The 13097-nt window shown below is 38.6% G+C and overlaps 1 protein-coding gene across 5 annotated transcripts in view; it reads left to right on the forward strand.

Moving 5' to 3' along the window:
- NR3C2 (nuclear receptor subfamily 3 group C member 2) overlaps window positions 1–13097 on the forward strand; it is a 192896-nt gene that overhangs the window by 135467 nt on the left and 44332 nt on the right. For all 5 annotated transcript variants that reach the window (XM_042466730.1, XM_042466732.1, XM_042466728.1 and 2 more), the window contains one exon: window positions 1292–1408. In XM_042466730.1, the coding sequence (XP_042322664.1) occupies window positions 1292–1408 (117 nt within the window). The remainder of the gene's footprint in view (window positions 1–1291; window positions 1409–13097) is intronic.

Below are 13097 nucleotides of genomic sequence, written 5' to 3' on the forward strand. Positions count from 1 at the left end.
ACAGGCCATAGTTTGCTTTTGTCCAATGTATCACAGTCAGGGTCTGTAAAGGTTTCTATTTTAATAATATGGTTAGGAAAGCACAAAGCAGTGATAATTGCCTTAATCATGTTAAATTTACTTTATTTATATCAGTAAATTTTGAATGTTTATTTTTTCAGAATGTAAATTTGAATAGCTTATGATTTAGCTGAGACCAAACTAAGCTGAAGTGTTCTTTTTGGTTGGGATTGGAAGTGTGGGGAAACCATGGCTCTCTAGGTTGTTGATATCCAACTTCTATCTGCCCCAGCAAGCAAGGCTATTGGTCAGGAATTACTGTATGGGGATTGGATTCCAAGAATACCTGAAAAGCCACAGTCTCCACATCCCTGCTCCACTGACTATCAATTCTACTGGGTAACCTCAAGGAGAGGCTGAATTTTAATCTTGCTCTAAATTTAGAAATCTCAACCATGCCTTCATTGCCTTCTTATGCATCTCCAACTCCTTATCTTTTCCTTCTCAGTATTCATTTAATTGCTCCTTTTTGCCTTTCCTCCAAGATTTACTTACATATTGACTCACTATTCAAAAACTGATTCAGTGAGTCTATTCTAGTTGGGACTAATTAATTGAATTCAGGCCAATATATTGCAGCAGTGGCTGGATTGTGGACCGTTTATTTAACTATATAAGTTAAAAAATAACTTATGCTTTATAAACAACAATATGTATGTATCTATAAAAATACAATATAATATTTAGATTTACTTTTAACGTTATGTTAAAAATAGTTCTAAAAAAGCTTTTATATGATAACATAAAGCAAAATACATGCAATGTTCTTTGAGGAATTTATTGTAGCTAATTGATAATACTGAGGGAAATGAAGACAATTTATAAAACTGTACAGTTTGGCAAAATGTTTACATAATCCAAGGTAGTATTGTGTTGAGCAGCAGATAAGCAAGCTAATTGGTGAATTCTGAAGTTTCACAATAAAAGAGTCATGGAAGAAGGACAAGAAAGAACTTCTTGGAAGACAGTGTACGGGAAGTTGATTTATATAGTTAATAAGACTTTTTAAACTATTAAATTATAAGGAGAAATTTCAAACCCAAATATACGATAGTGTTCAAATCATAGGGAGATACAAAAGGTATAAGTTAAAAAGAATGAGTATATATGGATGCACTAGATGAGTATATATGATTGTATTTCTAAAATATCTATGTGAAGCTTGTTAATGTAAATTTGTTTAAAGACTATTAATAAAAAAACCTTATGCCATTTGTTTTTGTCAATGCAGGGCAGCACAATTATTTATGTGCAGGACGGAATGACTGCATAATTGACAAGATTCGAAGAAAAAATTGTCCAGCTTGTCGATTACAGAAATGTCTCCAAGCTGGAATGAATCTGGGAGGTAAGGACACAGAAATAAATACACATTTTCATTTTACTTGGGCAAAAAGAAAAGTTTTAAACATGTACTATTCTTAAACTGCTATCAGCTGGATGATCTCAGAAGTTCTATCTTGAATTACTCAACTAAGAACAAAGTATTGTGCAAAAGTACTGTACCCTATTGTCATTCTGAGGGTTTTTTGAAATATGTATTTTATAGCTCTGAATAAGGAAAGTGGGAGTTAGATGATGACAGTAATTTTAGTGGAGTTTCACACAGCTAAGAGGATTAAAGCATCAGGAGTTCTGCACCTTGTTGTTATTATTATTATTATTCTGCTGTGGGAACATTTTAAAAGAATATCAAAATAGATGCAGCCAAAGGAAAGTTCAAGCTATGTGTTATCTACCAGAATTTCCTGCTAATTTCCAGCCTAGTTTAAAAATATGTAGTAAAAATGTATATGCTTGTCAAATTAAATGTATTATTAAACCGCATGATTAGGATGACTTCAATACTTAGTGAGGTCAAGGCCCTATTTGTTGGTGTAACTATGCTGGAGAAGGAGGACAAAGAGGAGGAGGTGGCAGTGGTGGAGGAGGAAGTGGCACAGTAGTGGAGGAAAAGGGGTCACAGACAACGCAGCTACAAACTACCATGAGCAGACCTGCAGTGAAGGCCATCCTCATCTGGAAAAAAAAGTGCCCTGCTAGATAAGGAGCTAACAAAGAAGTTTTATCTCCTGACAGGAATGGCTTTTGTTGCCATTCCCCTACAAATGCTACCCCCCTCCAAAAGTGTCAAGTCAAAAAATAAAGCCTGATGTTGATGTAGTTCACCAACAGATTTCTACCCTTAGTTAACAATATAACTGAGACCCTGCATCGAGAGTCACAGCTATGAGATATACTGAACAATAGCCTCCCTTCTAACCCCTCCAACCCAACTTTTTCCCAAATGCGTCACCCTGGGCCTGCCATTTCCTGGTTAGTGGAGAGAAGGGGAGCAGCAGACAGCTCTTTTCCTTCATCTGGACACACAGTGACAGGCAACCTGAGTGAACCTTCAGGGGTTCTCCTGGGGCCCCTGCAGATGATGTCATTGCTCTATAACCAGCTCAGGAAAATAAGTGGGCTGTTATCTCCTGCTCTCCACTGTCCAAGAACTGGTCAGATTTGTGGGCCTATCTCTGAGAAAAAGTTTTGTGGGGGAGTCATTGCATGGTCAGTGGTGAATTTTAACTTTCCCAAGGACCAAAAAGTGAGTTGTGATAGTTTAAGTCTGCCTTATGCCACCATAATTCAACAACAGAATGCCAGCCATAGTTTCATACTTAATACTATAAGGATATGAAGATGCATTTCTAATGGAGTCCTTTTGTAAAAGTATTCTTTCAAGTAAAGTACAGTGGGCCCTCAGTATCAGTGGGGGATCTGTTCTGGATCCCCTCGCAGATACCAAAATCTGTAAATGCTCAAGTCTCATTGTTCTCAATAATAGTGCTGCCATGCCACATTGGGGACAATTGCCTCCCCAACTGTCTGAAGCCCGCCTCACCGCTCTCATTGCGGTGGGCGGCAGGGGGCTGTCTCCTCTTCCTGCCACCACCACCTCCTCTTCCCCCCACTGCTGTCACCACCACTTCCTCCTCCTGTCTTCTTTCTTCCTCCTTCTCTTCTCCCGCTGCTGCTGCTGCTGCAGCCGCTACCACTTCTTCCTTCTTTTCCCTCCTCCTCCTCTTCCTGCTGCCACCTCTTCCTCCTCCTTTTCCTGCCACCTCCTCCGCCTTTCCTTCCTCCTCCTCCTCTTCCCGTTGCCATCTCTACCTCTCCCTCTTCCTTCTCTTCCCTGTCACCTCTGCATCTTCCTCCTTTTCTGCCCCCCCCCCCAATGTGAGTTTGCCATCTGCAGATGCTGGAATCTGTGGAGGGCAAGTTCGCGGATATGGAGGGCCTACTGTAAATTGAAGTAGAGCAGGGCAGAATGGTATGAAATATGCCTGTGTCTACGACAAGCGTGTGGATGTTGGATATAAAAATGACAGAAAATTCACAAAAAGTACAAAAGTATATCCAGTTACAAACCCACTAGAACAGTGAGATTGTCTGGAGAGGCCTTCTTCTCTGTTTCACTACCCTCTCAAGTGTGTGGGAACAAGAGAGAGGGCTTTCTCAGTGGCTGCTTTCAATACTTGGAAATCCCTCCCTAGAGAGGCCAGGCTGGCTTTTTCCTTGCTTTCATTTTAATAGCAGATAAGAACATATCGTGCTGACATGGGCGCTGTAAGAGTTTTATAAAGAGTTTTACATTTTAAATACGTAATGTTTTAAACTTTGTATTTTTAATGTTTTGTATTGTTTTAACTTGGACCGTTTTAAATTTTGTTAGCCACCTTGAATCCCAGTATGGGGAAGAAAGTGGTAAATAAATAGTAGCACTTTTTGGTCAAGAAATGCCAGAATCTCCTATCCAACATGTTACTGCTGAATTCTGGGATTTGTAGTCCAAATATACATCTTCTACGCTCTTCAAAATCGTGCTTCCTAATACTTTCTTCATATTACAGTTGTGGCTTCCTTGTAGCCATGCAGTGCACTCTTCCTGTTCTTTCTACTTCTTTCTGCTTGAGGAAAGAAGTATGTAAGACCCAGTTAAATGACAGATGACATGTTTGTTGTGTCCAATATGTTTTGACCATATCTATCAAGTGAGACTATGCCTATAAACTAATTTAATAAATCCACAGAGCAACATTAATTACTGTAGTGACATCATGTTTCGTAGATAAAGCAGCAATATAACCCACTGTACTTGTGCTGTGGTCTTCCAAGCAAGCTCAGGAACAGACAGGCAACTGTCTTACCTGGAAATCACAGTGATCTGCTTCCCTCCTCTTGATCTGCCAAATAGACAAAGTTCACCAAAATATATAGTGTTTCTCCTCCTGCTCAATATAGCATCTTTGAAAAAGAGGGCAAGTTTTTAGCCTGAAGATCTGAGGCTACCTTGACTCTGCCTCTGAAATGTCAAGGCTTAATGGAGTGAGTGAAGCCTTAAGGTGATCAATTGCAAAATTTCTTTTAATTCATCAAAAGTCTTCCACCCTTTAAAAATTAGATACAAATGACATGGTGAGGTTTTTTTTCCCTTCATTTTTCTGATCTGCATTTACAAGAAAATGCATTCATTATGAACATGTTCAAGAAATCACAGTGATAAAAATGTTGTTAAATCAAATAGGTTTAAACAGAGATTGGATGGGCATCTCTCAAGATTGCTGTAATTATATATTTCCTACATGGCTGGAGGTTAGACAATAGGTCCCTTGCAGCCTCTCCTAACTCTTAAGGTTCAATGATCCTGTGATCCTAAGTAGCAGAGTTTTGATAGGCAGAGGACAGAAAATAAGAAGAGATACCGTGCCTTTTAGGAAAAGGCATAGAGTAATAAGGGCTAGAAACAGGAGCATGGAAATATGGAGGTATGAAAAATAAGGAATGGATCATTCAAAAGGAATAAATAGATGTGGAAATGACAAGAGGAATACTGGAATGGATCAGTTTTTGGCTCTTTCATAAAACTACTGTTTTTGTTATCAGCAAGGTCACCTGAGAGTGTGTACCTTAGCCAGGGAACAGTGCCAGGAAATGAAGGAGGGACCAGGGATGATGCAGAAACATGATACTTTTACCGCTTTTGCTGAATCTGGATTTTAAAAGATGAAATCTTTCTTTTTTTTCCTAAATAAATAGTTTAGCTCTAAACATTGTTGAAGTATGTTGTGCAGACAATAGCCTATTTTTGGTATTTAATTTTTGGCTTAATTCGGATAAATTAGGGACAGGGTGAATCAATCCAGCTGGTATCAGGTATAAGTCACTATGGTAAGGAAACAATAACATTTCTGGATTCACCAGGTAATTTGCATTCAGTTATCTAAACTTGAAGGAAAGCGAAGTTCACAAAATAAAATCAGTTTCTGTGAAAAAGAAACAATAGCAATTTAAACAGGATATGCTTAAAGCAGCAGTCTAAATACCATAAACCAGATCCTGTCTGATCTTGGAAAGCTAAGCAGGTTCACTCTTGGTTAGTACTTGAATAAGGGACCACCAACAAAAGCCAGGTGCTCTAGGCTATATTTCACAGGAAGGAATCAGTGAAACCACCTCTGAGTCTTATTGGCCTAAAAAAAACCCTATAAAATTCATGGGGACATCATAAGCTACTAGGTGACTTGAAGGCGCATGCACACACACAGTGCTTAAAGCAGGATTGGGAACCATTCAGATCTTTAGATGCTATTGGAAGTGCAACCTTTAGTATACCTTGTAATTGGCTATGACATCTCATACAGCTGGGAGTTGTAGTCCAACAGAAATTGGAGGGCTCCATGATTCACATCCTTGGCTTAAAGGATGGATTATATAGACTAGTGGTAGTTGAGGGACTAATGCCAGTCTATAGACCATTAGCTGCTAGACTTGTTAACAGGAAAGAAATATTTGTAGCAACTAGGCACAAATATGTTATTGGTCCTTGACACACTGGAAGAATAATGGCTGCTCCCTCACATCAGGTATATTAGGGAGCAATATATTTACTGTGCAGACTACTATAAAAATTGTGTCCGGCTGATCTGAGCATTTTGCAAAAGAAAAACAGAGAAAGTAACTGGCCCTGAGAGACAATTGGAGGATGACAGGCATTCTCAGCACTCCCTCCCGACGTACAGCCCCCTCAGAAGACTGGCGTCCTCTGTTTTCTCCTCCTCAACCTTGGAGACAAAACAGTACCCTCACCTTGGCGGCACTTTAGGCCAGCGGAGAGCAGCCCCGTGCACATGCCCCACTGCAGGCACATGCCCCTCACAGCAGGAAACCACAGACTCATGCCTTCTGTCCTCCACATTTCCAGATCCCAGCTCCAGCAGGTGTGGGCCCGCTTCACACACAAACTACTTTAAGAAGTTAACCTGGTTAATAAGGATCTTTTTGATGGATTACATTTCACCATTATGTAAGAAATGTAGAGCCAAGAGGTTTGTTTTTGTTTTTGTTTAAAAAACAACTTTGTTTTTCCTCTTTCCTGTCCATTGCTTCAAAGTACAAGTGTGGTATTTTACCCACTTTCTCCAATGCACACCAGATGATTCTTGTTTCTGAGTGCTGCTGTATCCATTCAGAGAATTCTTCAAAAGTTTGAACCACTGCACTTCTTGGATTCTTTGTGACTGGTACTGGTAGCCAGTTGGATATTTGAAATGTGGAAAAGTAGTTCTGGAAAGCACAATAGCTTCTATTGCATAAGCTCCACGTTATTATTCCAGGAAATAGACAAATCTAGGACTTAGGTGCACTCTTCTTCCACTAATAGCTGTGCACCTCCAACGTTGTGGTGAAGAGCTAATTACAGTAATCGCAGCATAAGATAACATAGTACAGTATTGTCAAAATAACTAGTTAGGTAAAGATGTGGCCCTTTGCATTAGAAAGTATGCAGCATTTCGGTGCTTAATGAATGTGTAAAGGCCTTTAACACAGAACATAAAGCCCAAAATATATTTGTTAATTGGTGTAAACAAATGAACATGTCTTTTGATTATTAATTTAAAATAGGATTTGAAGGATAATTTGTTTTGCTCTGTTGCCTATTCTTTTAGTGACTGTTTTCCCTTTTCCATTTCATATTTTAATGTAAGGCATATATTATTGTAAAGCTTTTCTGGACATGAAGAACACTAGTGTACTTCATAGTGGAATCAGGAAGATTTCATCTTTAAAAACAACAACAACCCAAAACAATGACCACTATTTTACCTACCATATTTATCTTCCATGTTGTCATGTAGGACATCTTCATTCTGGTCTTTAATGTAATCTGAGAGTCTCTGTAGCTGGGAGACAGACCACCTAGAGCCATGATCTTGTCAGTTTAAATAAATTAAGCAGCACCTGGCTGTGCTTGGAAGACAGAACCTCAAGTAAATCCAAGTTGCTAGCAGCAATTGACGTAGTGATTTTTCATCAGGTGTTGTATTGACATTTTATTTGCTTAAAATTCTGCTTGATATTCAAGTCTACAGTAGCTTTTAAACTGTGTTTTGAGTTTTGTTCACCCTACCACCATGAATACATTATCTTCAACTCATCCTATCATTTCAACTTCTCTGTCTCACTATACACGTCTGTCTGGGATCAGACAGTCTAGTTTGCTGTGCATAATGCCCTAAGCTGTTTATTAGACGCTCCAACAGAGTGACAAATGCAGGACTTGGAAAAGTCACCTGTTGGGCTTCTGCTTCCAGATCCCCCAGATGGCTTTTTAGAGTTGTAATCCAAAAAAGTACCTTTCTTTTTACACTCTGGAGAATATATTGAATTGTGTATTGTAAAAGATCCATTTCAATACAGTAGTGGTCAAAGCAGTAAAGCAGGGGTGATGAATGTGCCATCTCTTGGCAGCATGTAGCCCCAATCTCCAATTATGTGGCTTCTGATGACACCCACAAGCCCCTCAAAAAGAAAAAATCATCACTTTCCATTTGGTTCCCCCCCCCACTCCAAATCCCACCAAAATTTCCCCAAATCAGCAACAAATGTGGCATATTCCAGAAGCTCTAAAAACCCTCAAACAACAAAAATGGTTGAAAAGCAACCAAAAATGACACCAGAATTGACATAACAGTGCAGCCTGTGAGGTGCTTATGGGTGCAAAAATTAGCCCCTGTCCTCTATACAGTTGCCCATTCATGTATAAAGTGATTCTAAAGAATAATTCAGAAATAAAGCTGTTCTTATTTAGGTTTGCACCATTCTTTTAATCACCCTATAGTATCTGTCTTGGTTGTATTTTTTAATCTCTTCCCCACTTATTTTTACTTTCTCCGTTGGTCCAATTTATCTCTAGAGTGGAATTATCTGACCAATCTTTAGAATGGAATGAGAAATTGTCTTACACTTTTTCCTCATTCTTATTCTTCAGTGTTTTTCTCTCCTCACCACTCCTCCCCCTGTGTATATAAATCTTCTCTTTCCCATTTTAGGACTCAAGGTGATATCTAACAATTAAAGCTAAAAATTCACAGTACACAGAAGTTAAAAATGTAATTACACTATCAGAAAACTAAAACCAGTTAAAAAACATAAACTATTAAAACAAAACAACAGACAAACTAGCTTATTATGCCAGACCCGTTACCCTAAGAAATATGTCTTCAAAGGTCTGCAGAAAAATAGCAAGTCTAACTTTTCTGAGAAAGTAGTTCTAGTATCGGGGAACAGCCACTGAGAAGGCCCTCTTCTGTATTCCCACCAGATGTACCTGTGAGAGTGGTAAGACAAAAACAAGGGGGGGGGGCAGAAGATCTCAAAGCATGAGCAGGTTCATATGGGACAATACAGCCATAACCTGGATCCAAGCTGTACAGTCAGTTCTTAGTATCTGTGCAGGTTCCAATACAGACTCCTTGCAGATGAAAAAACTGCAGCATTTCAACTCATGCAAATTTTAATGGGTGTGTGTGCGACTACTCTGCTGCAGCCGCATGCACATGTGGCTACTAACAGCAACAGGGCTTGCCATCCACTCCATTGGTGTGGGTGGGCTGTAAAAGTGTTTTATAGGTCATAACCAGGATTTTGAGTTGTGCCCAGCAGTGGATCAGTAGCAGTGTTGCTGTTGCAACAAGGGAATTGTGCACTTCATTTAGCCAGATACAGTTAACAACTGAGTGGACCCATATACATATATCCTTAAAAACGGGGCAAAATATGGTGTTTTATCTTAAAAGTACAGAAACAAAAACTAACATAGTCGTGTATCTCCTTTAAGAAGCAGACTGGAGAAAATAACATGGGGACCATCATGTTGCGAAGGAGCCTGCACACAGAACACGACAGCCAGAAACCTTTACAGTAAAGTGACTGTGGAATTACTAAGAAGCCATAGTGCTTTGTGTTCAGATCTTCTATCATCTCTGCTTTTTTGCCAAATCTCAGCCAAGAAAATCAAAATACCTCTCACTTGTACTAGTCGTTGTCATGTTCCCCTGGACTATAATTGCTATCGTTATTCTCCTTGCTGTATAGCATCTTTTGTAAAGGTGTGTTATAGAGAGCTTCATTCTTGCTGCAAAATACAATGGTATGGATCAGTTTAAGAACAGAAGAAGAGTCTAGCAGGACCAGACAAAACACTTATATAGTCCAGCATTTTGTTCCCACAGTAATTAACCAGATGCCTATGAAAAGGTCCAAAGAAGGGCATACACAGAATAGCACCTTTCTGCTCATGTTCCCTAGCAACTGGTATTCAAAGGCATACTGCCTCTGATCCTGGAGGTAATATATAGCCATCATGACTAGTAGTGATTGATTGCCTTATCCCCCTTAAGTTTATCTAATTCCCTTTTAAAGCCATCCAGGTTGGCAGCTATCACTACATCTTATGGCATTGTATTCCACAGTTTAATGGTACCTTTTGTCTCTGAATCTCCCACTGTTCAGCTTCACTGAATGACTTAGGTTCTAGTATTATAAGATGGAGGGAGGAAATCCTCTTCCTTGATTTGTCTCCATAACTGTTTACTCTAAAAGGCTCATGCAACACTGAATGCTTTGTTGTGATGAATCATTGGGGTGGAGGAGAAAATAGTACCCCCCAGCCCCTTCAGTTCATTCTTATCCCACATTGCTTCTTGTTTTACTGCATCATCTTCAAAAGTCATTCTTTAGCACACCCAAATTCAAACTGCTTGTGATTGCTATTCCTCACCTTCACTAATGCACTATTCATTTGACTGTCCAAGTTTGCACATCATCCCTTTGATTGTATCCAAAATGATTTTGCAAAAAGGAATAATCTATACTTGTCCATTGACAAATGTCCATCCAATCTTAACAGAGGTATTAAATCTCTCTGGGCATCATCAGTTTTTCATTGTCTTTGTTCCAGAAAAACTTCAGTAAGAGAAATGGAAGTATAACTTTGGCAAGTCAGGCACCATAATAAGCGTGCAGATACAACAATTTCTGTTGGATATCAATGGACTATATAAGATATAGAATGAGTATACTATACTGTATTTCCTTACTGCAAGGGAAGACTCATTATGACTCCTGAATTTGGTTTCCGATTTGTATTAGTTTTCTGATGTCTTCTTCTTTTATGTTAATCTGGTGTGCTGTGTACACTCCATAATATCATTGCACAATGTGTCCTGTCAAAGAAGTAGCTGTTGCATTTTGAAAAACTAATACTTAAATTAGGTACTATATATTGGGGGCACTTCTGGATCTACCCAAGGCCATTACAAGCAAAAACCTAGTCTGATATGTTAGAGAAAATGACTGCTTCTCATTTCAAGGTTATAAATAGGCATTTCAAAAGCCTGTTTAGGTACCCCGAAATTACTTTCAAAATATCTTTTGCACCAAATACATGGGAGGGGGACATGGCTTTGTCCATCTCTTGTGTTGTATTTCTGCAAAATATATCCAATTCAAAATACTAAACAGTTTGCATGAATTTCTTGTAGCAGCAACACAGAATGGAAATCAGTTCTGTGAGTGTAAGGAAAGATAGTTTGATCTGTTTTTATTTCACAATATGCAAAAGAGCAGGAATAGATTCTTTGGACATTCATGCTTAACATCTAACTGAATACATTTGCAAGAATCCTCAGTCTCTATTAAGTTAGTTGCTTTTCAAAGAGATATTGAAATTCATGCCATGCACACTAAATAAATTAATGCAGTAGTTTTTTTAATTGAAACTGAACTTGAGAAACTTGTGATGGATGGATATTTATCATTCTATAGATCGGTAACTTTGTATGCATAGGTTTGTATATTTCACACGTTCCAACAATGAAAATGTATCAAGCAATAGAAGACTACATACATACTTGATTATGTGTTTGTCACAAAATGAAATATCCTGCATCTGAAATTCTGGCAGTCCAGAATTACATTGCATTACGTTGAAGATTCACCAAGGTGATAGGCAACTTCATATAGCTCTATGATTCTCTTGACAGACTGGGCTCTTTGAGACAGAGTTTGTCCTTGGCTGACTTGGAAGTTGAAGTTGTATAAATGCACTATATTGCAGCTTGTCAATCCAGTTTTCTTTAGAGGGTGGGAGGGAAGGTGATTTGATTTGTGAAGAATAGGAGAAATTTTGATAGTAATTTGTCAAAAGTCAGCTATATATCAGGATGAAATATAACACCTTTAGGTGCAAACATATATTTACTGTAGTTTAGACTTATGAAATACTGTATATCTGAAATAGGACTGTCTGGGGGGGGGGGTCCCAGTCCTGTCCTGTTCTTAATGAGCTTCCTACTGTGAATAGGGTGTGCTGCTCTGAACAAGCTATTTGTGTTTAGAAGATTAGGGGGAATTGGGTGCTCTTTGTCTTTAAGGTTCCTAAGGAAGGTTTAGTGACATATGAGAATGGTATACTATACATACATATGTATGTGTTTGAGAGACAGACGTCAATGTGTATGACAGTACAGAAATACTTTAAATAAATAAATAAATGTCGCTGAGTACAGGAGGATAAGTTCATTTGGGTACACTACACTAGGCCAACAATCCATTACACTGTCAATTGTACCTTTACCCAGGTCATGAAGCTACAAAGAAAGTAAGACAGCTTTATTACCATTGTAAGGATAAGGTATCTGCATGCAATGAGCAGCCTATCTCTGTAATACCTGGTTTCTGGGAACTTTTCCAAAGCAAGGTGCCCTTGACAATTCCTGGTGCCATGGAATAGGCATTTCTCCAAACCAGGCTTCAGTTATTCCTTCATTAACATCATTTGACCCTCACTCCCAATACCCTTTTCCCCAGAACAGACAGCTTACACATTTTTTAAAAAATCCACTGTAGATTAAAATAAACATACAAAAGATTATTATTAAAATGTAAATCATCAGTAGAGTGTCAGCAAGAAGACCAGGGTTCAAATCTCCACTAGGCCATGAAAACCAACTGTGCGACCTTGAGCAAGTCATACTCTCTCAGCCTCAGAAGAATGCAGTGACAGCTCCTCTGAATAAATCTTGCCAAGAAAAACCTATGGTGAGAGTCGCCATAAGTCAGAATCTGCTTGATTCTGACAACAACCTCACCTATTAGTAACATTAAAAGCAACCTAAAACATGCATTAAGTATTTTTAAAGTGAAAAATAGCACAGTGTGTACCGTACTTATTAAAAGCCCTTTCAGTTTCTGAAAACTTTTCTGTTGACAATTCATACAAAGTTTAGGAAGGTGTTGATCCTCCAAATGGTACTTCTTGTTCTTACCTTGCTGTGTAAGGGGGGAGGCACCTAGATGTCTGATGACCTTTCATTCAGAGATATGTCTTTCACTTCCATGAGATAGCTGTCAAATGCCTCTGTGTACAACATTTCCAGTTAGTGAATTGGCCATATATGGGCTTTGTAAATGCATGCTAGCAGATGCTATTTAATGGTGTTTTTTTATTTTAATGCAATATTTATGTCAATACTTCCCTTTGTTTATTAAAGTAATGTGATTTAAAAAATTACCTACATGCATTCAGATTCATTTAGCACACAATGGGCTATGAATACAGAAGAGATTTCCCAGTTCACTTCACTGCTATATAGTGGGTACCATAGAAACTACCAGACCTTGGAAGGAGAAGTAAATAGAAGCAATGATAA

This window comes from Sceloporus undulatus, chromosome 5 (genome assembly GCF_019175285.1).
Source record: "Sceloporus undulatus isolate JIND9_A2432 ecotype Alabama chromosome 5, SceUnd_v1.1, whole genome shotgun sequence".
Taxonomy (NCBI): Eukaryota; Metazoa; Chordata; class Lepidosauria; order Squamata; family Phrynosomatidae; genus Sceloporus; species Sceloporus undulatus.